A 23,982-nucleotide genomic window follows, 5' to 3' on the forward strand; every position below is an offset into this window, starting at 1 on the left:
ACCAATAATAACAAATTTTTTTGCCAAAGATTTTAGGGAAGGGGGATCCGATTGCAGGAAAAGGGGGATTTGTGTGGGTCTGGGGTCACAGGGCCGTGCCCTGCTCGGGCGCCTTGGCCTCGCGGGGGTAGAACTCCGCCAGGATGTTCTCGGGGATGCGCTTGAGGAGCTGCTTGGGGAAGATGCGCAGGAGCTGCCAGCCAATGTCCAGCGACTCGAAAATGCTCCGGTTCTCGTAGGGACCTGCCGGGACGAGCGGGGTGGAGGATCTGGGGCTGCTGCAGGGGCTCTCCCGGATCCCAAATGCCCGGTTTAGGGCCGGAGGCTCACCCTGGGAGATGAAGTGCTTCTCGAACTTGTGCAGGAACTCCAGGTACAGGAGGTCGTCGGCAGACAGGGCCTCCTCGCCCACCACGGCCTTCATGGCCTGCACGTCCTTCCCGATGGCGTAGCAGGCGTACTGCGGGATCCAGGGATCCCACCGAGGGATTGGGATGGGCACGGACCCCACAGCCCGGCCGGGGACACCAAGGGACACCTCCCACCATCCCAGTGGTTCAAAGATCCATCCCAACCTGGCCTTGGGCACTGCCAGGGATCCAGGGGCAGCCCCAGCAAATCTGGGAATTCCAGCCCAGGCAGGAATTCCTTGCCAAGATCCCAGCCCAATCTCCCCTTTCCCAGTGGGAGCCATTCCCTGGCTCCTGTCCCTGCAGGCCTTGTCCCCAGCCCCTCTGCAGCTCTCCTGGAGCCCCTGCAGGGACTCTGAGGATTCCCTGGAATTTTCCCTTCTCCAGGTGGGCATTCTGAGCTCTTCCAGCCTGGCTCCAGAACTCTGGGATAGTTTGAGTTGGAAGGACCTTAAATCCCATCCCATTCCACCCCCATTCCATGTTTAGGGACACCTTCCCCTACCCCGGGTTGCTTCTGTGTCATGGAGGGACAGGACACAGAAGCAACCATCCCACCCCATCCCATCCCATCCCATCCCATCCCATCCCATCCCATCCCATCCCATCCCATTTCCTCCCTATCTCATTTTATCCCACCCCGTTTCATCCCAATTCCATCTCATCCCAAATCATCCCAATTCCTCCCATCCCAATTCTGTTCCATCCAACCATCATCCATCCATCCATCCATCCATCCATCCATCCATCCATCCATCCATCCATCCAACCAACCTGGCTTTGGACATTCCCAGGGATTTGGGGCATTCCCAGCATTCCTGTGTGTTTCCCTGGATTCTCCCCCCATCCCAATAAAGGCAGCTGAAGATTTGGGATTTAGGACACCCCGTGGAGCTCAGTGGGATCCAATCCTGAATCATCCCAAAATCAGAGCTCTCCTCTGGAATCCCGTGGCCATTCCTGGGGCTCTGAGCTCTTCCCTTTTCCAAGAGAACATTCCCAGCTCTCCCAGCCTGGCTCCAGAGCAGCTCCTCCTCTGGAATTGCTCCAGCAGCTCCAAACCCTCCTGAATTTGGGATCTGGGAGCAGGAGCAGCTCCACGGGTGGGGCCTCACCTGCGCCTCCCAAGCAGGGGGACAGGAGGGCCCTGAAGTGACAAACGCCCCACCCTGAGTGTCCCCAGGCCCTCACCAGCTGGTTGGACACGTCCCCGTGGTCCTTCCTGGTCATTCCCTCTCCGATGGCCGATTTCATCAGCCGGGACAGGGACGGCAGAACGTTGATGGGGGGGTAAATCTGTAGGGTGGGAGTGACCCCAGTGTCCAGCCAGCCCTGGGGGACCCCACCCCTACCCCCGGTGTTCCCGGGTGGTTTCCAGCCCCAGTGGGTGCTGGATCCATCCCTGGATCCCTCCTGGATCCATCCCTGGAGGTGGGGAGGGGTTTGGGAACGAACCTGGCGGTTGTGGAGCTGCCGGTCCACGTAGATCTGGCCCTCGGTGATGAAGCCGGTCAGGTCGGGGATGGGGTGGGTGATGTCTGGGGTGGGGGGACAGAGGGGCTGTGAGACCCCAGAGCAGGGCTGGCAGCTCAGCTGGGCACGGGACAACGCTGTGTGACATCTGTGGGGTCACCGGGGCAGCACAGACCCCACTGAGGTCCATACAGGGGGGTTTGGTGTCACCCCCTTGTCCTGGAGCTGGGACCCCAAATGGGAGGGGATGGGGTGGCTTGGATGGCAGAGAGGGGTCTCAGTGTCACCTCCTTGTCCTGGGGCTGGGAACCCCAAATGGGAGGGCTTTGGTGTCACCCCCATTGTCCTGGAGTGACCCCAAATGGGAGAGGATGGGGGTGGTTGGGGTGGCACAGAGGGGTTTTGGTGTCACCCCCTTGTCGTGGAGTGACCCCAAATGAGAGGGGAAGGGGGTGGTTGGGATGGCATGGGGGGTTTTGGTGTCACCCCATTGTCCTGGAGTTTGGGACCCCAAATGGGAGGGTTTTGGTGTCACCCTCTTGTCCTGGAGTGACCCCAAATGGGAGGGGACGGAGTGGCTTGGATGGCACAGAGCGGTTTTGGTGTCACCCCATTGTCCTGGAGCTGGGGACCCCAAATGGGAGGGTTTTGGTGTCACTCCCTTGTCCTGGAGTGACCCCAAATGGGAGGGGGTGAAGGTGGTTGGGGTGGCACAGAGGGGTCTCAGTGTCACCTCCTTGTCCTGGGGTTTGGGACCCTAAATGAGAGGGGATGGGGTGGCTTGGATGGCACAGAGGGGTTTTGGTGTCACCCCATTGTCCTGCAGTGACCCCAGATGGGAGGGGATGGGGGTGGTTGGGATGGCACAGAGGGGTTTTGGTGTCACCCTCTTATCTTGAAGCCAAGGACCCCAAACAGGAGATGTTGTAGGGTTGCTGGGGACATGGGGAACTCTCAGACCCTAAATCACCCCAGCAGCCTCCCCACCCCAGGAGCTCCCAAAACCGAGTAAAACCAGCACAATTTGGGATTTCCCAACCCTGCGATTCCCCGGAGTGGGGACATCCCGATCTCCCACGGTGTTCCCGCCCCTCCCGGTGTTCCCGGCCCCTCCGTGTCCCGCTGACCGTCGTTGGGCATGGTGAGGATGGGGATCTGGGTGATGGAGCCGTTCCTGCCCTCCACGCGCCCGGCGCGCTCGTAGATGGTGGCCAGGTCCGTGTACATGTAGCCGGGGAAGCCGCGGCGGCCTGGCACCTCCTCCCTGGCTGCTGACACCTGCGGGGTGGGGGGGTCAGAGCATCCCAAACACCCCAAAAACCACGGGAGGCGCGAGGGACACGAGTGTCCTGAGCAGCCCAGGCAACCCCAAAAATCCCAGGTATGCTGCATGCCCCAAACGCCCCAAAAAACTCAAGAAGCTTGGGAGCTCCGGGTGTGCTGGGAATTCTGAGCACCCCAGACACCCCAAAAACCCCAGGTGTGGTGGGTGCCCCAAACACCTCAGAGACCTCAAAACCTCCAAACACCCCAAAAACCATGGGAAACCCAGATGTGCTTGTCACCCTGAGCACCCCAGGTACCCCAAACACCCCAAGAACCGTGGAAACCCCAGGTGTGCTGAGAATCCTGAGCACCCCAAGCACCCTGGACACCCCATAGACCCCAAACACCCCAAAAACTCTGGGCTGTCCTTGTCATTCTGAGCACCCCAAACCTCCCAAGAACCCCAAACACCCCCAGCTGTCCTTGTCACCCTGAGCACCCCAAATCCCCAAGAACCCCGTCACCGCCAGCTGTTCTTGTCACCCTGAGCACCCCAAACTCTCAAAGGACCCTGGAACCTCCATCTGTCCTTGTCACCCTGAGCACCCCAAACCTCCCAAGAACCCCAAACTCCTCCAGTTGTCCTTGTCACCTTGAGCACCCCAAACTCCCCAAGGACCCTGTCACCCCCAGCTGTTCTTGTCACCCTGAGCACCCCAAGTCCCACAAGGACCCTGGGACCTCCAGCTCTCCTTGTCACCCTGGGCATCCCAAACTCTCCCAGGATCCTGGGCTGTCCTTGTCACCCCAAACCTCCCAAGAACCCCAAACACCTCCAGCTGTCCTTGTCACCCTGGGCCCCCCAGGTACCCCAAGAACCCCATCTGTCCTTGTCACCTTGAGCACCCCAGGTACCCCAAGAACCCTGGGCTGTCCTTGTCACCCTGAGCCCCCCAAACCCCGCGGCCACCCTGTGCTGACCTCTCTGAGGGCCTCGGCGTAGGAGCTCATGTCGGTCAGGATGACCAGCACGTGCTTCTCGCACTGGTACGCCAGGAACTCGGCCGTGGTCAGCGCCAGCCGCGGCGTGATGATCCTCTCGATCCTGTGGGACACCCCCAATTAGCACAATTAGGCTAATTAGCCCCCACTGGGCAGGTTTGGGGTGCCAGGAAAGGAAGGGAGAGAAGGAAGAGGGAAGGAAGGAAGAAAGGGAGGGAGGGAGTGAGGGAGGGAGGAAGGAAGGGAGGGAGGGAGGAAGGGAAGGAGGGAGGAAGGGAGAAAAAAGAAGAGGAGGAGGGAGAAGGAGAGGAAGAGGAGGAGGAGGCAGGGCTGTGCCTCACGTGGGGTCGTTGGCCAGGTTGAGGAAGAGGCAGACGTTCTCCATGGAGCCGTTCTGCTCAAAGTCCGACTTGAAGAACCGCGCGGTCTCCATGTTCACCTGCGGGACACGCGGTCGGCGGGTGGGGACATGGGGACACAGGGACAGGGTGGTTCTGGGGTCACCTGGGATGTCCTGACTCACCCCCATGGCCGCGAAGACAATGGCAAAGTTGTCCTCATGGAAATCCACCACATCCTTGGATTTCTTCACCAGCCCGGCCTGGCGGCAGATCTGAGCTGCGATCTGCGGGAGGGGACAGAGACAGGGGTGGCAGCAGGGACACCCCGGAGCGGCCATGGCCCCCGTGGGACTGGGGTATGGCCCCACAGGTCGGGGGCCAGCAGGGTGTCCCCCTCTTGCTGCATCCTGCCTTGCCCGTGGTCACTTCTGACTGGTCAGGGATGCTTCCCATCCCATCCCACCCTATGGATCCTATCCCAATCCCATCCCATGGATCCCATCCCAATACCAATCCCAATCCTATGCCAAGGATCCCATGCCATGCCATCCCATTCCACCCCATGGATCCCATTCCATCCCAATCCCAATCCCAATCCCAATCCCAATCCCCCTCTGGAATTTCCAACCCCTCCTACTCCATCCCACACTCGTGGGGACATGAGAAGGGTCTGGAGCTCCCCAATCCCTGGATTTAGGGGCCCTAAACCAGCCCAGATCCTCCCGCACAGTGCACAGGGATTGCTGTGCCAACAGGGAAACTGAGGCACGAGCTGACAGCAGCTTCCCGACTCCAGGAGCAGGGATTTGACCTTCCCAACCCCTCCATCTTCCTCCTCCCACAATCCCACCTCATTGTGGGGCAGCCCGGCGGCGGAGAAGATGGGAATTTTCTGTCCGCGGGCGATGCTGTTCATGACGTCGATGGGAGAGATCCCGGTCTGGATCATCTCCTCAGGATAGATCCGCCCGTGGGGGTTGATGGGCTGGCCTGGATCATGGAATGGAGGGGTTGGGTGGGGCCTTGAACACATCCAGTCCCACCCAGAGACAATTCCCACCATCCCGGGGTGCTCCAAGCCCTGTCCAGCCTGGCCTTGGATACTTCCAGGGATGGGGGGGAGGAGGATGCAGGGATGGCCCTGGTTGGTGGTGAAAATTGGGAAGGAAGTTCTGGAGATGAGCAGGGAGGCACTCTGGGGGGGGACAGGAACCATCCCAGTGCCTGGACACCCTCCTGGAGCACTCTGGTGGGGATGGAGGGATGGATGGATGGATGATGGATGGATGGATGATGGATGGATGATGGATGGATGGATGGATGGATGGATGATGGATGGATGATGGGATGGATGATGGATGATGGATGGATGATGGATGGATGGATGGATGGATGATGGATGGATGGATGGATGGATGATGGATGGATGGATGGATGATGGATGGATGATGGATGGATGATGGATGGATGATGGATGGATGGATGATGGATGGATGATGGATGGATGGATGGATGGATGATGGATGGATGGATGATGGATGGATGATGGATGGATGGATGATGGATGGATGATGGATGGATGGATGGATGGATGGATGGATGATGGATGGATGATGGATGGATGGATGATGGATGGATGATGGATGGATGATGGATGGATGATGGATGGATGGATGGATGGATGGATGGATGGATGATGGATGGATGGATGATGGATGGATGATGGATGATGGATGATGGATGGATGATGGATGGATGATGGATGGATGGATGGATGGATGGATGGATGGATGGATGATGGATGGATGGATGATGGATGGATGATGGATGGATGGATGGATGATGGATGGATGATGGATGGATGATGGATGATGGATGATGGATGGATGGATGATGGATGGATGATGGATGGATGATGGATGGATGATGGATGGATGGATGATGGATGATGGATGGATGGATCCATGTATGGATGCAGGGATGTGGTGACACCACAGGGCACGGTGACACCATCAGGGCACGCTGTCACCCCCGGTTCCAGCCCATCCCAAGCCCCTCCCGCATTCCCTCATTGCTGTCACCGTTGATGTCCAGGAAGTCCTCGGCCATCACTGGGGGGCCGCTGTCGATGGGTTTGGCGGAGCCGTTGAACACGCGGCCTGTGGGGACACGGGGACTGTCCCTCCTGAGGCCACCACCATGGCCCTGGGACATGGTCCCCAACCTGATCCCGGGATGTGCCTCCCACCCCAGAGGGGACACAGGCACCGGGGGGCAGTGGGGCAGGAAGTGTCACCTGCGGGCTGGGTGACACCGCAGCTCCTGTGGCAGGAAGGTGCTGGCACATGAGGACAAGATCCCCATGTCCCCCCCACGTCCCCAGCCACCCCCATAGCCCTGTCCCCGTGTCCCCATGCCCGCAGCCACCTCCATCACCTCCCCCTTGTGTTCCCAGGCAGGGGGATGACACTGAGACCCCCATAAAGGCACAGGGGACAGGACCTTGTCCCCAACATCCTTTCCATGACCCCATGCCCCCAGTCACCCCCATCACTCTGCCCCTGTGTCCCCATGTCCCCATCACCCTGTCACTGTGTCCCCACATCCCCATCATCCTGTCCCTGTGTCCCTATGTCCCCATCACCCCCATCCCTGTGTCCCCACATCCCCATCACCCTATTCCTGTGTCCCCATCATTCTGTCCCCATGTCCCCATGTCCCCATCACCCTGTCCCCGTGTCCCCACGTCCCCAGTCACTCCCCTCTCTCAGTCCCCATCACCCCCATCACTCTGTCCCTGTGTCCCCATGTCCCCATCACCCTGTCCCCATGTCCCCATCACCCCCATTACCCCCATCACTCTGTCCCCGTGTCCCCACGTCCCCAGTCACTCCCCTCTCGCAGTCCCCAGCTCAGTGGGGTGACACCAACCCCCCCCAAACCATCCCCAGGGAGGGGACGCGGCCTCACCGCTCCCTCTCAGCCTCATCGACCGTCTCGGAGCCGCGGTGGCATCGATCGCCACAAAGCCACGGTTCCCTGACCTCGCCTCGGTGGCTGCCGTCCCCTCCCCGCCCCCCCTGTGCCCCACGGGACGCGGTGGCGGTGCGGGGACACGGCGGCGGTGTCACAGCGCATCAGGGTGATGGCAGCGCCGAGCGCCGAGCACGAAAGGTCAGCGGCCACGGCAGCGGCGACTCCCGGGGGACACCGAGAGCGGCAGGGGGGCGACACCGGGAGGGGGGGCGACACGGGGGAGGTGACACCGCCCCCTGCCCTTTGCGGGAGCGGGACGGGATCGCGGCGGACACGCGGCCCCCGTGGGTGAGGGGACAACGCAGGGACAGGGCCACCCCCCGGCCCGACCCCGAGTGACCCCGGCGGGGTCTGGGGGGCTCGGGGGACATGAGGGGACGGGGGGGGCTCAGAGCTGGATCCCAGAGTGGTTTTGGGGGGGAAGGGACCTTGAATGGCGTCGATGTCACCTCCCTGCCATGGGGACATGGGGACACGTTCCACTGTGCCAGGTGGATTCAGACGCTGGCCAGCCCGGGCTGGGACACTGCCAGGGACGCGGTGACACCGCCAAGGGTGGGGCGACACCGCCAGGGACGCGGTGACACCGCCAGGGACGGGTGACACCGCCAGGGACGCGGTGATGCTTTCAGGGATGGGGTGACACTAGCAGGGATGCCAGGGATAGGGTGACACTGCCAGGGTTGGGGTGACACCTCCAGGGACAGGGTGACAGAAATGGGGGGACACCTCCAAGGATGCGGTGGCACCGCCAGGGACGGGGTGATGCTTTCAGGGATCGGGTGACACCTCCGGGGGTAGGGTGACACTTATAGGGATGGGATGACGCCTCCAGGGATGCGGTGACACCGCCAGGGACAGGGTGGCACCTCCAAGGATAGGGTGGCACCGCCAGGGATGCGGTGACACCTCCAGGGACAGAAGGACGCTTTCAGGGATGGGGTGACACTGCCAGGCACGCGGTGACACTTTCAGGGATGGGGTGACACCTCCAGGGATGGGGTGACATCTCCAGGGATGCGGTGGCACCGCCAGGGACAGGATGATGTTTTCAGGGATGGGGTGACACCGCCAGGGACCCAGTGACACAGGGAGAGGGGGACACTTCCAGCGGTGGGGTGACACCCCCAGGGACGGGGTGACACCCCCAGGGACGAGGTGACACTTTCAGGAACCCGGTGCCACCTCACCTGGCCTCCTTTCTTCCCCCATCCCAGGCGGGATCACCGCGCACAGAGGACGCGGGGACAGGGTGATGGGGACATGGGGACATGGGGACATGGGGACATGGGGACATGGGGACGGGTCCCGGCCTGTCCTAGGTGGCTGTCACAGCTCGGAGGTGACCCAGGGACGTTCTCGGCCCCGGAGCTGAACCCCAAACGCCCGAACCCCCCCGGATTTCGGTGCCAGCCGTGCCCGCGCTCACCCAGCATGTCCTCGGACACCGGCGTGCGCAGGATGTCCCCCGTGAACTCGCACGTTGTCGCCTTGGCATCGATGCCCGATGTGCCCTCAAACACCTGCGGGGTGCCCGCCGAGGGCAATTAACCAGGATTAATTAAGGCTTTGGGGGGCGTGATGTGACCCGCGCTCACCCCAACCCTCCCCGGGAGGGGACATAAAAGAGGGGACAAAGTTTGGGGTTAAAAACCCCTTCTTGAGGGGCTTTGGGGGGATTTTTTGGGGTGGGCGGTGAATGCCGCACCCGCGGGAAAAGCCTTTTTGATCCGGATAATATTTGGCATCATTTGCGTTAATTAACCCCCGGCTCGCCGCTTTAATTAGAGCCGGGTGGCCCCTGGGAGCAGGGGGAGCTGGGGACGGTGACAGGTGACACTTGGAGCCCCCCAGGTGGCTGCGGGTCACCCCCAACAACGCTGAGGCTGCAAAAATCCCCTTTTCTCTCTTTTTTTTCCCCTTCCTTTTATCCCTTTTTCCTCCCTTTTTTTCCCCCTGCCCGAGCCTGACTCCCTAATAGGATTAAAAGGGCATCCCCGAGGCGCAGGTGGCATCAGAGCCGCGATTTTGGGGCAGCTGCGCGGCCCCCCCGAGCCGAGCCCCGCGGGGCCACCTGGGGGGGATCCGGGCTAATCAGGGGGGGTTTGACCCCAAACAGCCCCGGGGCTCGCGGCTCTGGGGACACCCGGGAACCAACGCTGTCCCGGGGTTGGTGGCTTTGGGGACACCCGGGAACCAACGCTGTCCCGGGGCTGGTGGCTCTGGGGACACCCCGGTGGTCTCTGCTGTCCCAGGGTTTGTGGCTTTTGGGACACCCCAGCCAGGGCTGGTGGCATTGAGGACACCCCGGTGGTCCCTGCTGTCCCAGGGCTGGTGGCTTTGGGGACAATGGCCTCGCTGTCCCATGTCTGGTGGCTTTGGGGACACCCCAGCAGCCACTGCGGTCCCAGTGCTGGTGGCATTGGGGACAATGGCCGGGCTGTCCCAGGGTTGGTGGCTTTAGGGGGTGGTGGCAGCGCAGTCCTGGGATGGAGGGGGGGTCAGTGTGGGGTTGTGGGGTGAGGGAGGGGACACGGCCTGTCCAGGACACCCCTGGCCATCCAATGACACTGTCCCCTGTCCCAGGACACCCCTGGCCATCCAATGACACCCCTGGACACCCCTGGACACTGTCCCCTGTCCCAGGACATTTGTCCCAGGACACTGTCCATCACAGGACCCCGCTATCTGTCCAAGGACACTGTCACCTGTCCCAGGACATTGCCCATCCCAGGACATTCCTGGCCATCCCAGAACATCGGTCCCGCCTCTAAAGAGCGCAGGGACACGAGCCCGACAGCCACCACTGGAGGGGGACAGAGCCACGGGACAGAGCCCTGGGACAGGGACAGAGCCTTGGGACAGGGACCCGGGACAGGGACAGGGACCTGGGACAGGGACAGAACCACGGGACAGAGCCCTGGGACAGGGACAGGGACCTGGGACAGGGACAGAGCTCTGGGACAAGGACCTGGGACAGAGCTCCGGCACAGGAACAGAGCTCCGGGACGGGAACAGAGCCTTGGGACAGGGACTCGGGACAGGGACAGAACCCCGGGACAAAGCTCCGGGACAGGGACCCGAGACAAGGACAGAGACCCGGGACAGAGACAGAGCCCTGGCCCGCGTGGCCCCCGCCTGTCGCAGTGCGGTGCTGTCGCCGTGTCCCCGCGGTGTCGCCGTGTCCCCGCGGTGTCGCCGCGTCCCCGCGCTCACCTGCACGATGGCCTTGGCTCCCATCACCTCCAGCACCTGCCCGCTGCGGGTGGTGCCGTTGGGCAGGGTGAAGTTCACGATCTCGGCGTACTGGGCGAACTGTGGGGACAGCGACACTGGCAAACGGGGTGGCGGTGTCCCCTCTGTCCCCTCAGCCCGCCCCTGTCACCCCAGCCCCGCCTGCTCCGCTGGTGCTGCCTCAGTTTCCCTTCCTTTGGTCCTGAAGCCACCAAACTCTTGAGCGGGAGGGGACACCGGGTGGCAAAGAGGTGGCAGGAGGTGGCGCTGCCTGTGCCTGTCACTGTCCCATCCCGGAGCTGCCCCTGGGCTGTGGCACCGCTCCGTGCCTCAGTTTCCCCGATGTCGAGGGGATTTTCCACTCCCGAGGAGGTGACAGCAAACGCTGCCACAGCCAGAGCCACCAGGCTGCCACCACCAGGCTGCCACCGCCTCCAAGGCAGAGGTGTCCCCATGAGGCACGAGTGGCACTCATGGGGACACTGCGGGGCACGCGGAGGGGACGTTTGTGTAGAGGGGACACGTCCTGCTCTGGGGACAATGGCCGATGTCGCAGCACGCTCAGGGCTCTCCTCCTCCTCCTCCTCCTTTGATTGAGCTGATTAATTAATAAATTACAGGGGCCGTGGAAATGCGACACCGGGTGACAAAACCCTCTGGGTGTCACACCGGTGGCCTCAGCCCAGCCAGGAGAGCGGGACAAGGGACAGGGAGGGTGACAGCGAGGGGACACGGCGGTTGTGGAGTGGCCCCGCTCAGAGAAGGGTCCCTGTGGGAGATGGGGCTGGGACGGGGGACAAGGGACAGGGGACAGAGCTGGGAAAGGGGACAGGGGATGGGGGACGAGGAACAGAGCTGGGAAAGGGCACAAGGGACAGGGGACAAGGGACAGGGGACAAGGGATGGAGCTGGGGAAGGGGACAGGGGACAAGGGACAGGGGACAAGGGACAGGGGACAGAGCTGGGGAAGGGGACAGGGGATGGGGGACGAGGAACAGAGCTGGGAAAAGGGGACAGGAGATGGGGGACAAGGGACAGGGAACAAGAGACAGAGCTGGGAAAAGGGACAAGGGACAGGTGACGAGGGACAGAGGACAGAGCTGGGCAGGGGGACAGGGGACAGAACTCAGGCAGGTGCACAGGACACAGGGACAGGAGCCAGAGCTTGGTCAGGGACACGGGGGACAGGGCACAAGGACACAGGGGACACGGGCTGAGCTCGGGCAGGGACACGGGGACACCGGGGACAAGGTGCCCGGACCGAGCGCACACACGTCCCACGGAATGTCCCCAGTGTCCCCCGTGTCGGCGCACACACCAACCGCACGGGGACGTGGGGACACGGGGACACTGGGACACCGGGACACGGGGACACTGGGACACCGGGACATGGGGACACGGGGACACGGGGACATGGGGACACGCCACCCGCGCGTGCAGGCGGGGACAGGGCTCTGCTGCCGAGCGCGTCCAGAGGAGGGAGCTCGGACCCCGGAGAGGAGGGGACAGCCCAGGGGACAGCCAAGGGGACAAGGGACAGGAGGGATGGCCCAGGGAAAGGGGACAGCCCAGGGGACAAGAGATGAAGAGGGGACAGGGGACAGCCCAGGGGACAGGTGACAGGGGACTGGGGACAGGTGACAGGGGACACACTCCCCCCATTGCACCCTCAGCACGGGGGTCCCCAGGCAGTCGCAGGTGCCACCGCCAAGCTGTCCCCATGTCACCCCAGGGCCCTACCTTGACGTTGTCCAGCACCACCAGGGGCCCGTTGACACCGCACACTGTCCTGTAGGCTGGGGGAGGGGACACCGTCAGTGCCCAGGGCCACGGGGCCACCCGGGCAGTGCCACCCCCACGTCCTGTCCCTCTCTGTGTCCCTTTCCCTGTGCCGGTGACACCCCGAGTGACCGGCGGTGGCCCGACTGGACGCTCCGTCCTGCAGGAAATGTCCCTCAGTGGTGACACGGTACTCAGGGGTTGTGTCACCTTCTGGAGGTGTCCCCAAGTGCCCGGCGGGGATGTCACCGCTGGGAATGCCAGCAGGGCCAGCAGGGAAGTGTCCCCTTGTCCCCTCCCAGTCACGCCTTGCCCGAGGATCCTGCCTGGCCCTGTGGGATGTGGGGACACTTCCCAAAGTCCCCTCGGCGCTGGGGGGATCCTGGTGGCCCTGGGGACACCACGGGGGTGACATTGGGGTGGGGAAAGGAGGGTGTGACCCCGCGGGGACAACCCCGGGACAGGCGGTGACAAAGGCGGACAGGGGACAAGGGTGACAAACGGGGGTGAAGCTGGGCAGGAACACAGGGAGAGGCAACAGATCCAGGGAATTTCGGGATTGGGATTCTGGGAATTCTGGGATTGGGATGGGATCCTGGGAATAATGGGATTGGGATCGGATCCCAGGGAATGCCAGGGTTGGAATGGGATCCCAGGACTGAGATGGGATCCTGGGAAATTCCGGGATTGTGATCGGATCCCGGGGATTCTGGGTTTGGGATGGGACCCTGGGAATAACGGGATTTGGATTGGGTCCCCGGGAATAATGGGATAGGGATGGGATCCTGGGAACGACGGGATTTGGATCAGCTCCCGGGAACCCTGTGAGTGGGATCCGCTCCCGGAAGTGCCAGATTTGGGATCAGCTCTGGGATTGGGATTGGATCCCAGGAGTGTCAGGATTATGATCGGCCCCTGGGACTGCCAGGATTGGGATCAGCTCCGGGGAACGCCAGGATTGGGATCAACTCCCGGGAGTGCCAGGATTGGGATCAGTTCCCGGGAACGCCGGGATTTGGATCAGCTCCTGGGAGTACCATGTTTAGGATCAGTTCCTGGGAATGCCGGGACTGGGATCGGCTCCCGGGAACGCCGGGTTTAGGATCAATTCCCGGGAGCGCTGGGGTTTGAGATCGGCTCCTGAGAATGCCGGGGTTTGGGATCGGCTCTCGGGAACGCCGGGATTTGGGATCTCCGGGCTTTGGGATGGGCTCTCGGGAGTGCCGGGGTTTGGGATCTCCGGGGTTTGGGATGGGCTCCCGGGAGTGCCGGGGTTTGGGATCTCCGGGGTTTGGGATCGGCCCCCGGCGGGCGCAGGTGCGGGGGAGCTGATCCGGCTCTAAGCCGCGCCTTGATCCTCGCAGGAAGTGTCAAAGCCCCGAGCGCTGCCCCGGCCCCGCTGACCCCGCCGGGCCCTTTCATGCCCTGCCCCCTCTCCCACACCGGGCTCCGGCATTCCCACCTGATCCTAATAGGATCGGAGAGGCCGGGCCAGCTGCGGGGCGTCCCGCGGGGACGGGGGTCCCTGATGTCCCCGTGCTGACCGTGGCATTGTCCCCCGGCGGGGACAGCCCCAGGGAGCTCACGGCCACAGCCCAGTCCCCAGACACAGCCCCACGGGGCACTGTGGGGTCACCCCGGGGGCACAACGGGACCCTCGGTGTCCCCTGCCCTCAGCCAGGGCAGTGCCAGCGATCCCGGATATCCCAGCAATGGGATCATGGAATTCCAGATTGGTTTGGGTTGGGAATTCCTTAAAGCCCAGGATTTCCACCTCTGGCACCTTCCACTGTCCCAGGTGGACCAAACCCCAGTGTCCAACCTGGCCTTGGGCACTGCCAGGGATCCAGGGGCAGCCCCAGCAAATCTGGGAATTCCAGCCCAGGCAGGAATTCCTTGCCAAGATCCCAGCCCAATCTCCCCTTTCCCAGTGGGAGCCATTCCCTGGCTCCTGTCCCTGCAGGCCTTGTCCCCAGCCCCTCTGCAGCTCTCCTGGAGCCCCTGCAGGCACTCTGAGCATTCCCTGGATTTTTCCCTTCTCCAGGGGAGCATTCCCAGCTCTCCCAGCCTGGCTCCAGAGCAGAGGGGCTCCAGCCCTGGAAACAGCTCTGGAATCTGCTCTGGATTTGCTCCAGCAGCTCCACACCCTCTTGAATTTGGGATCCAGGAGCTGGAGCAGCTCTGCAGGTGGGATACAGAGCACAGGGATGGAATTCCCACCTTTCCCAACTCCATCTTCTCCCAGGGCTGCCCCCAATCCTTTCCCCTCCAGTTGGATTTGTGCCCCATCCCAGCTCCTCCCGCCCTTGGCCTTGCTGAGCCCCACGAGGTGCTCCCAGCCCCACAGCAGGAGCTAATTAGCTAATTAGCCTTCTCTGCCCTTCCCCAATTAGGGCCGGTTCCTGCTGCTCGCCCATTCAGGCTCCGGAGGGGCCGGCACACTGGGAGCCCCCTCCCCGCCTTTTGTCCCCTTTATTCCCAAAGTGACCATCCGGCCTTTTATTCCCGTTCCCGCTTCCCTTCCCCTGGCTGGAGTTTCTGGGATTTTTATTTCCAGCAGCCCCAAAGCCACCACCGTGGCACAGGGACACTGGGAGTGTCACTTGTCCTGCCACGGGGGTGACCAGTGAGGTCCCAGTGGCTGCCACCCCCTTGGGGACGTTCCTGGCTGCCCTCTGGCCCCACCAGGATGGCTCTTCCCACCGGGAATGTGGGAGCCTCTGGCGGTGCTGGTGTCACCGGGGGTGACATCGGATCATTAGCCGAGCTCTTGGGTGGTATGGAAATCCATCCTTAATCCATCCATCTGTCCATCCGTCTGTCCATCCATCCATCCATCATCCATTGTCCCATCCATCCATCCATCCCTCCATCATCCATCCATCATCCATCCATCATCCATCCATCATCCATCCATCCATCCATCATCCATCCATCCATCCATCATCCATCCATCCATCCATCCATCATCCATCCATCATCCATCATCCATCCATCATCCATCCATCCATCCATCCATCCATCATCCATCCATCCATCCATCCATCATCCATCCATCATCCATCATCCATCCATCATCCATCCATCCATCATCCATCCATCCATCCATCATCCATCCATCCATCCATCCATCATCCATCCATCATCCATCATCCATCCATCATCCATCCATCCATCCATCATCCATCCATCATCCATCCATCCATCATCCATCCATCCATCCATCATCCATCCATCCATCATCCATCCATCCATCCATCCATCATCCATCCATCATCCATCATCCATCCATCATCCATCCATCCATCCATCCATCCATCCATCCATCCATCATCCATCCATCATCCATCCATCCATCCATCCATCCATCCATCATCCATCCATCATCCATCATCCATCCATCATCCATCATCCATCCATCCATCCATCATCCATCCATCATCCATCCATCATCCATCCATCCATCCATCCATCCATCATCCATCCATCCATCATCCATCCATCATCCATCCATCCATCCATCCATCCATCCATCATCCATCCATCATCCATCCATCCATCCATCCATCCATCCATCCATCATCCATCCATCCATCCATCATCCATCCATCATCCATCCATCATCCATCCATCCATCCATCCATCCATCCATCATCCATCCATCCATCCATCCATCCATCCATCATCCATCCATCCATCCATCCATCCATCCATCCATCATCCATCCATCCATCCATCCATGCATCCATCCATCATCCATCATCCATCCATCCATCCATCCATCCATCCATCCATCCCTCCATCCATCCATCCATCATCCATCCATCCATCCATCATCCATCCATCATCCATCCATCCATCATCCATCCATCCATCCATCCATCCATCCATCCATCCATCCATGCATCCATCCATCCATCATCCATCATCCATCATCCATCCATCATCCATCATCCATCCATCCACCCATCCATCCATCCATCCATCCATGGGCAGGGACCTCTGGACATCCAGGAATCCTGGACTGGTTTGGGTTGGGAGGGGCCTCAAATCCCACCCGGTTCCATCCAGGGACCCCTCCCACCACCCCAGGCTGCTCCAAGCCCGGTGTCCAGCCTGGCCTTGGACATTTCAGGGGTCATTCCAGCCCCTCATCCCTGCCAGGCTCTGGAATGTTCTGTCGGGACAGAGCGGGAAATCACGACAGCAACGCCACAGGACAGCCTGGGAAGGGATCGGGGTGGGGAGAGAGGAGGAGGAGGAGGAGAAAATTGAAAAGAAGGAAAAGAAGAAGAACAAGGAGGAAGAGGAGAAATAGAAGAAGAAGACGAGGGAGGAGGAAGAGGTGGAAGAGAGGAAGAAGGATGAGAAAGAGAAGAAGAAGAAGAAGAAGAAGAAGAAGAAGAAGAAGAAGAAGAAGAAGAAGAGAAGGCACAGGAGAAGAGGAAGAAGGGGAAGATGAAGAAGAAAAAGAAGAGAAAGAAGAGGAAGAGGAGGAGAAGGAGAAGGACATGAAAGAGAAGAAGTGGAGGAAGAGGAGAAAAAGAGGAAGAAGATGTGGGAGGAGGAAGAGGTGGAAGATGTCAAGAAGGATGAGAAAGAGAAGAAGAAGAAGAAAGAGGAGGAGGAAGGGAAGGACGAGGAAGAAGAGGAGAAGGAGAAGAAGAGGATGAGGACAGGAAGGAGTAGGAGAAGGAGAAGAAGAGGAGGAGAAAGAGAAGAGGAGGAGGAGAAGGAGAATAACAAGAAGAAGAGGAGGAAGAGGAAGAAGAGGAGTAAGAGGAGGAGGACGAGAAGAAGAACAAGAAGAGGAGAAGGAAGAGAAGGAGAAGAAGAAGAAGAAGAAGAAGAAGAAGAAGAAGAAGAAGAAGAAGAGAAGAGAGAAGGAGGAGGAAGAGGAGAGAAGAACAAGAAGAGGAGACGGAACAGAAGGAGAGGAAGAGCAAGAAGAGGAGGAGGAGGGCCGAGAAGCGCAGGGGGAGCACCGGAAAGCCCCAGCAGCGATAATGAAGCCGCAGCCGCAGCAGCCGCGGGCTGGGTGGGCCGTGGCCGCCGGCCGGGGGGCGGGGGGCGAGGGGCCGAGGGGGCAGCAAAGTCTTTCAACCTGGCCTTTCCACACCCCCAGCCCCAAATTCACAGCTGCTGTCACATGCGATCTCCGTCAGCGCTGACACTCACGCACTGCTGCCCGCGCGGGGGGGACCGCGGCCCCCGGTGACAAAGGGGACCCGAGCCGGCTCCACCCGCCGCTAATTGCTCCCGCTCGCCCGCCCTGCCCTCCGCAGCCCCCGCCGCCCCTCCCGGCCCCCCGGCACGTAGGGCTCGGCTGCAAAGTGCGCCGGGGGCTCGCTGCCACCTCCGATGGGGGGCCTGGGGTCGGGGAATGGAGCTTAAGGGCTGTCCCGTTCCGCCAGCTCAGGTGGATCCGAGTCCATCCAGCCTGGCCTTGGGCGCTTCCAAGGATTCAGGGGCAGCCACAGCAAATCTGGGAATGCCATCCCAGCCAGGAATTCCTTCCCAAAATCTCACCCAAATCTCCCCTTTTCCAGTGGGAGCCATTCCCCTTTTTTGTCACCTCATCCTCTGGGCTGGGTGTGGGGTGAGTGATGCTCAACCCCCGTCCCAAATTCCAGAGCTGGGCAGGGATGGGGACACCTGGAGCAGAGATGGGAAGCAGGAGGGATCAACAGCCCCCGAATGCCCCAGGTGCTCAGTCCCAGAGCAAAGCTGTGGGTGCAGGGCTGCCCCAGCAGCTCCAGAGCTGGTCCTGAGCCCCCCTGGGGCACAGGGAGGGTCCCCGGTGTCCCCCAGGGCACAGAGGGGGGACCCCACCCCTGGCACCCCTGGCACCCCTGGCAGGGGCAGGGAGGGGCAGAGGCTGCCGGGCACAGGCTCTGGATGGGGCTGGGTGCATCCCCCATCCCTGGCAGCGTCCAGGGGACAGGGACAGGGCCGGGAGCACCTGGGACAGTGGGAGGTGTCCCTGAGGGTGGCACTGGGTGGGATTTAAACTCCCTCCCAACCCAAAATCCGGGACTTTACGCCCCCAGGAATGCCCGATTTCCAGAACCCACCCCACAAACCCACCACTCCTCCGTTTCCTCCTCCAACTCCTCCTCCCAGTCCCTCTCAGCCCCGAGCCCACCCTGGGACTTTTCCGACAATCCCTAAGTGACCGCTTCCCCCAATCCCGGCCGGCCCTGGTCGCCTCCCGGACCTGCCCATTGTGCCATGTGTCACTTTGTGCCGCGCTGTCAACCCCGCGGGGCTGGCCCGGGGCTGGCAGGGGCCGTGAAAAGCCCGGCGGGGGGTCACACTCTATGCCACTAATTAGGGCCCGGCGGCCGCGGGTTCCCAGACACACCTGCACAGTCATGTGGGGGCAGCCCCAGAAAAGGCGGCCCCAGCCAAGCGTGAAGCCAGCGAGGGGAAAAAAAAAAGAAAAAAAAAAAAAAAAAGAGGATTAAAAAAAAACCAAAAAAAAAAAAGAGAAAAAAAAGAGAGGGAAATTCAATCGTTGCTCGCTGTGGGTTTTGCTGGTGGAAAGAAAATCAGGGAGGGAGGAGAGGGGGAGAGGGGAGGGATCCTAAAGGATGTGGGATATGAAGGGTGGGGGTTGTTGTGGGGCAGTGGGGTCACAGCCCCCCAGGACAGGGTGGCCCAGGGCTGGGAGTGTCCCTGGATCCCCCTCTGCTGCTGCCCGAGTCCCAAACGGCACCAGGGACAGATCCCAAAGGGACCACACCGTGCCTGGAGCAGGAGGCGTGTCAGGGATGGTGGGGACAGCTGGGATGTGGCAGCGTCCCACCAAAATCACTGCTGGGCTGGGGCTGCGGGGCACAAATTGGGTGTGCTGCCTCCTGCTCTGTCCATCTGTCCGTCCAACCATGGATCCATCCATCCATCATCCATCCAACCATGGATCCATCCATCCATCCATCCATCCATCCATCATCCATCCATCCATCATCCATCCATCCATCCATCCATCCATCATCCATCCATCCATCATCCATCCATCCATCCATCCATCCATCATCCATCATCCATCATCCATCCATCCATCATCCATCCATCATCCATCCATCATCCATCATCCATCCATCCATCATCCATCCATCATCCATCCATCCATCCATCATCCATCCATCCATCATCCATCCATCCATCCATCCATCCATCCATCCATCCATCATCCATCCATCATCCATCCATCCATCATCCATCATCCATCCATCATCCATCCATCATCCATCCATCCATCCATCATCCATCCATCCATCATCCATCCATCCATCCATCCATCATCCATCCATCCATCATCCATCCATCATCCATCCATCATCCATCCATCATCCATCCATCCATCCATCATCCATCCATCCATCCATCCATCCATCCATCCATCCATCCATCCATCCATCATCCATCCATCATCCCTCCATCCATCCATCCATCCATCATCCATCCATCCATCCATCCATCCATCCATCCATCCATCCATCCATCCCTGCCCATCCCAGTTCTCCCAGTTCTAGGCACTGGGCTGTAGCTGGGGACAGCAACACCAGCCCTGTGCCCAGTGCCACACTGGGACCCCAAACTGGGACCCCAAGCTGGGATGGCAAGCTAGGACTCCAAACCAGGACCCTAAACTGGGATCCCAAAATGGGACCCCAAACTGGGACCTCAAGCTGGGACCCCAAACTGGGACCCTAAACTGGGACCCTAAACCAGGAACATAAACTGGGACCCCAAACTGGGACCCAGAATTGGGACCCAGAACTGGGACTCCAAACTGGGACCCCGAACTGGGGGAACCCCGCACCCCCTTGAGCTCAGGCGCCCACAGCCCCACGCTGCCCCTGCCCCGTATTCAGGGATGTCCCCACCCCTCTGAATGTCACGGCCAGGTCCCCCCCCCCATCTGTGCCACCCCCCTCTGTCCTTCCTGCCGCCTCCGCTGTCACCTCCCAGAACATTTTGGGACCCGCCTGTCCCAGCTGCCCACCTGGGTGACAGGGACACACCGGGGACAGGACTTTGTCCCCGCCTGGGTGGCGGTGCCGGGCTGGGCACAGGGAGGGGACAAGCGCGTCCCCCGAGGGGACAAACGCGAGCAGCGGGAAGAAACTGGGGCGGTTTTTTCCTGGCAAAGGGACACGCGGGTGACACCCGAGCCAAGGGCTGGCGCTCGGCCAGGCGACACGGGCAGGAGACACCCGCGGGTGGCCGCTGTTGACAGCAAACACGGCGGGTGGCCGGGCAGGGCCAGCTCGGCTCGGGAGGGACCGGAGCCACCCGGTTGGGGACATCGCAGCGAGGTGGCTTCCGAAGGGCCCCGGCAGCAGCGAAGGCGCCAAGGTCACAAGGGACGCCCTTGGTGACAGGGGGGGCTTGGGGACAAGGTGACAGGGGGGATCGTCCAGACCCGTGTGGCGCTGGCACGGTGCCAGGTGTCCCGATGTCACCGTGGGATGGGGACACAGCGGGAAGGGTGCTCCGGTTGTCACCACGGCGCCTCACAGGTGTCCCCAGGGTGGGGACACTTTCTCCGGTCCTTGTGGATGCGGTGCCCAGGAGGGGACACCCCCGCAGCCCCACAGTGTCCCCCTGTCCCCCCGAGAGACATACGTGGCCCCTGTGCCACCCTGCCTGTCGCAGTGCCACCCAGCTGTCCCCTCCTGAGCCAGTGTCACCCGCCCATCCATCCCTGTCACCCCTGCCTGTCCCAGTGCCACCCGCCCGTCCCTGTCACCCCTGCCTGTCCCAGTGCCACCCCTCTGTCCCTTTCTAACCCGGTGTCACCCACCTATCCCTGTCACCCCTGCCTGCCCCAGTGCCACCCGCCTGTCCCTGTACCTGCTCCAGTGTCACCCACGCACTCCTGCCCGGTGTCACCACCTCGTCCCTGCCACCACTGCTCGGGGACAGAGCGATGTCCCTCCCCTCCCCGGGGCTCTCCCCGAGGTGTCCCCTCGGTGTCCCCCACTCACTCAGCCGGGGGTTGCTGTGGAAGTCGCGGGTCACGGCCAGCCCGTGCTCGCGGGCGGCCGCCAGCTCTGTCGCCGCTGCTGTCACCTTGGTGGCGGCCATGGCCCTGTCCCTGTCCCTGTCCTTGTCGCCGTCACGGTCCCGGTCCCGCCGGGCAGGACACGGCAGCGCCGCGGGTTTTGTAGCCCCGGCCCGGCCCCGCCCGCGACACCGGCGGCAAAGGTGACACCGACAGCAAAGGTGACACCTGAGACACAGGTGGCACCGGAGACACAGGTGGCACCGTGTTGGCTGTAAACAGCGGGAGGGAGCGGCCGGGGGCGGGACCGCGGGAGCCGGGATGGGGGCAGGGAATGGGAATGGGAATGGGAACAGGAACGGGAACGGGAACGGGAATGGGAATGGGAACGGGAACGGGAATGGGATAGGGAACGGGAACAGGAGTGGGAATAGGAATGGGAATGGGAATGGGAATGGGAATGGGAATGGGAACGGGAATGGGAGTGGGATAAGGGATAGAGATAGGGGTAGGGATAGGGATAAGGGGTATGAGATAGGGAGTGAACAGGGATAAGGGATAGGGATGGGAATGGGGATAGGGAGAGGGGGAGGGATAAAGAATAGGGGATGAATAGGGGGATGAGGGGCAGGGATAAGAAATGAGGATAGGGATAAGGGATGGGGCAGGGAATAGAGATAAGGGATAAGAATAGGGATAGGGATAAGGATAGGGATAGGGACAGGGACAGGGACAGGGATAGGGATAGGGATAGGGATAGGGATAGGGAATGGGATAGGGATGTAGATAAGTGATAGGGATAAGGGATAGGGATAGGAAAAGGGATAGGGATAGGGATAGGGATAGGGATAGGGATAGGGATAAGGGATAGGGAGAGGGATAAGGGATAGGGATAGGGATAGGGATAGGGATAAGGGATAGGAAAAGGGATAGGAAAAGGGATAGGGATAGGGATAGGGATAGGGATAAGGGATAAGGGATAGGGAGAGCAATTGGGATATTCCCGCTCCTCAGCAGGGATAAGGGATACGAGATAGGGAATGGGATAAAGGATAAAGGCTCGGGACAAGGAAAAGGAGAGGGAGAGGGACGGGGATATGGGATAGAAATGGGAAAAGGGATAGGGGTAAGGATAGGGATAGGGGTAAGGGAATGGGATAGGGATAGGGGTAAGGGAATGGGATAGAGTTAGGGATAAACGATAGGGACTAAGGAATGGAATAGGGAAAGGGACAGGAATAAGGGATAGGGATGTAGATAAGGGATAGGGATCGGGATAGGGATAGGGAATGGGATAGGGAAAGGGACCGGGATAAGGGATAGGGATGTAGATAAGGGATAGGGATCGGGGTAGGGATGAGGGGTTGGGGTAGGGATAAGGGGTTGGGATAGGGATAAGGAATAAAAATAGGGTTAAGGGATAGTGATAAGGGAAGGGAATCGGGGGTAGCGATAAAGGATAAGGAAAAACGGGATTAAAAAATAGGAAAATAGGAAAAATAGGGATAAGGGACTGGGATAAGGAATAAGAATAGGGAACAAGGGGTGCACGGCTCCTCGGGGGCTCTGAGGACAGAGCAGAGAGGGCAATGGTGGCCTTAGAAATGTCACCCCGCGATGTCGCCCACGGGGCCAATGACACCCGGAGCGGGGGAGGATGAGGAGGAGGCGGAAGGAGGCAGGACGTGACTTTTATTGACATTAGAAACCATTAAAAAAACCCCATTTTTCCTTAAAATGTGACATCCGGTTGTTGGTTTTCCGGTCATCCCAGTCTGGAGGAGCCCCTGGCAGCGAGTGGGACAAACTGGGGGTGTCCCCAAGCTGTCCCCGACCCCCGCGACAGCTTCGCTTTGGCGAAAGGAGCTTTGGAAAAGCTTTGGATGGGATTTGGGGATTTTTGGGGTCAAACGGGCAAAAGGGGCAGCGCCGGGATTCCCGCGGAACCAAAGCAGGCAGGAAAACCCCAAGGATATTCCCAAGCCCGCATTCCCAAATCCAACCCGGGCTTTGTTTTGCCCGAAATGTCCCCAAATCCCCTCCGGCCGCGGAGGTTGAGGGGTCTGGGGTTCCCTTCTCCACCCGATCGCTCCCGGTGAGCCCGGGAATTTTCCGGGCTGGAAAATCCCTAAATCCCCTTGGAGTGGGGCTGGGAAAAGGGAAAAGCAAAATCCAAGAGAGGCCCGGGGTGCGGGGGGGTTGGGGACAGAATTCCAGGGGTGGGGACGCGGCCACTTCCCTGTCCTGGCTCCACCTGGATCGGGAAGAGGCGGGATCGACATAAATTAAAGGATTAGGGAATGATCGGGGGAAAAACCCCAAATATCGTTGGAGCAATTCCAGGCAAATTGTGCCATAATTAAAGGACAGGGGGACAGGCAGGATTGTCACTTGTCACCTGTCCCTGCCTCAGTTTCCCCGCCCGAGC

General features: G+C 60.6%; 1 protein-coding gene across 1 annotated transcript; it reads right to left on the minus strand.

Moving 5' to 3' along the window:
* Nucleotides 1-85: 85 nt before the first annotated feature.
* On the minus strand, nucleotides 86-21,637 carry ATP6V1B1 (ATPase H+ transporting V1 subunit B1). The gene is made up of 14 exons (XM_071455769.1): nucleotides 21,538-21,637; nucleotides 12,503-12,558; nucleotides 10,745-10,843; nucleotides 8,958-9,051; nucleotides 6,574-6,651; nucleotides 5,343-5,482; nucleotides 4,675-4,776; nucleotides 4,493-4,590; nucleotides 4,131-4,254; nucleotides 3,011-3,161; nucleotides 1,866-1,948; nucleotides 1,602-1,706; nucleotides 331-460; nucleotides 86-243 (listed from the first exon to the last, which is right to left on the minus strand). Exons 1-14 carry the CDS (start codon nucleotides 21,635-21,637, stop codon nucleotides 86-88), a joined length of 1,518 nt encoding a protein of 505 aa, XP_071311870.1.
* Between the last annotated feature and the right edge of the window lie 2,345 nt (nucleotides 21,638-23,982).

The sequence above is a fragment of the Agelaius tricolor genome, unplaced genomic scaffold, assembly GCF_023055355.1.
Source record: "Agelaius tricolor isolate 1412-34295 unplaced genomic scaffold, bAgeTri1.0.p SCAF_54, whole genome shotgun sequence".
Taxonomy (NCBI): domain Eukaryota; kingdom Metazoa; phylum Chordata; class Aves; order Passeriformes; family Icteridae; genus Agelaius; species Agelaius tricolor.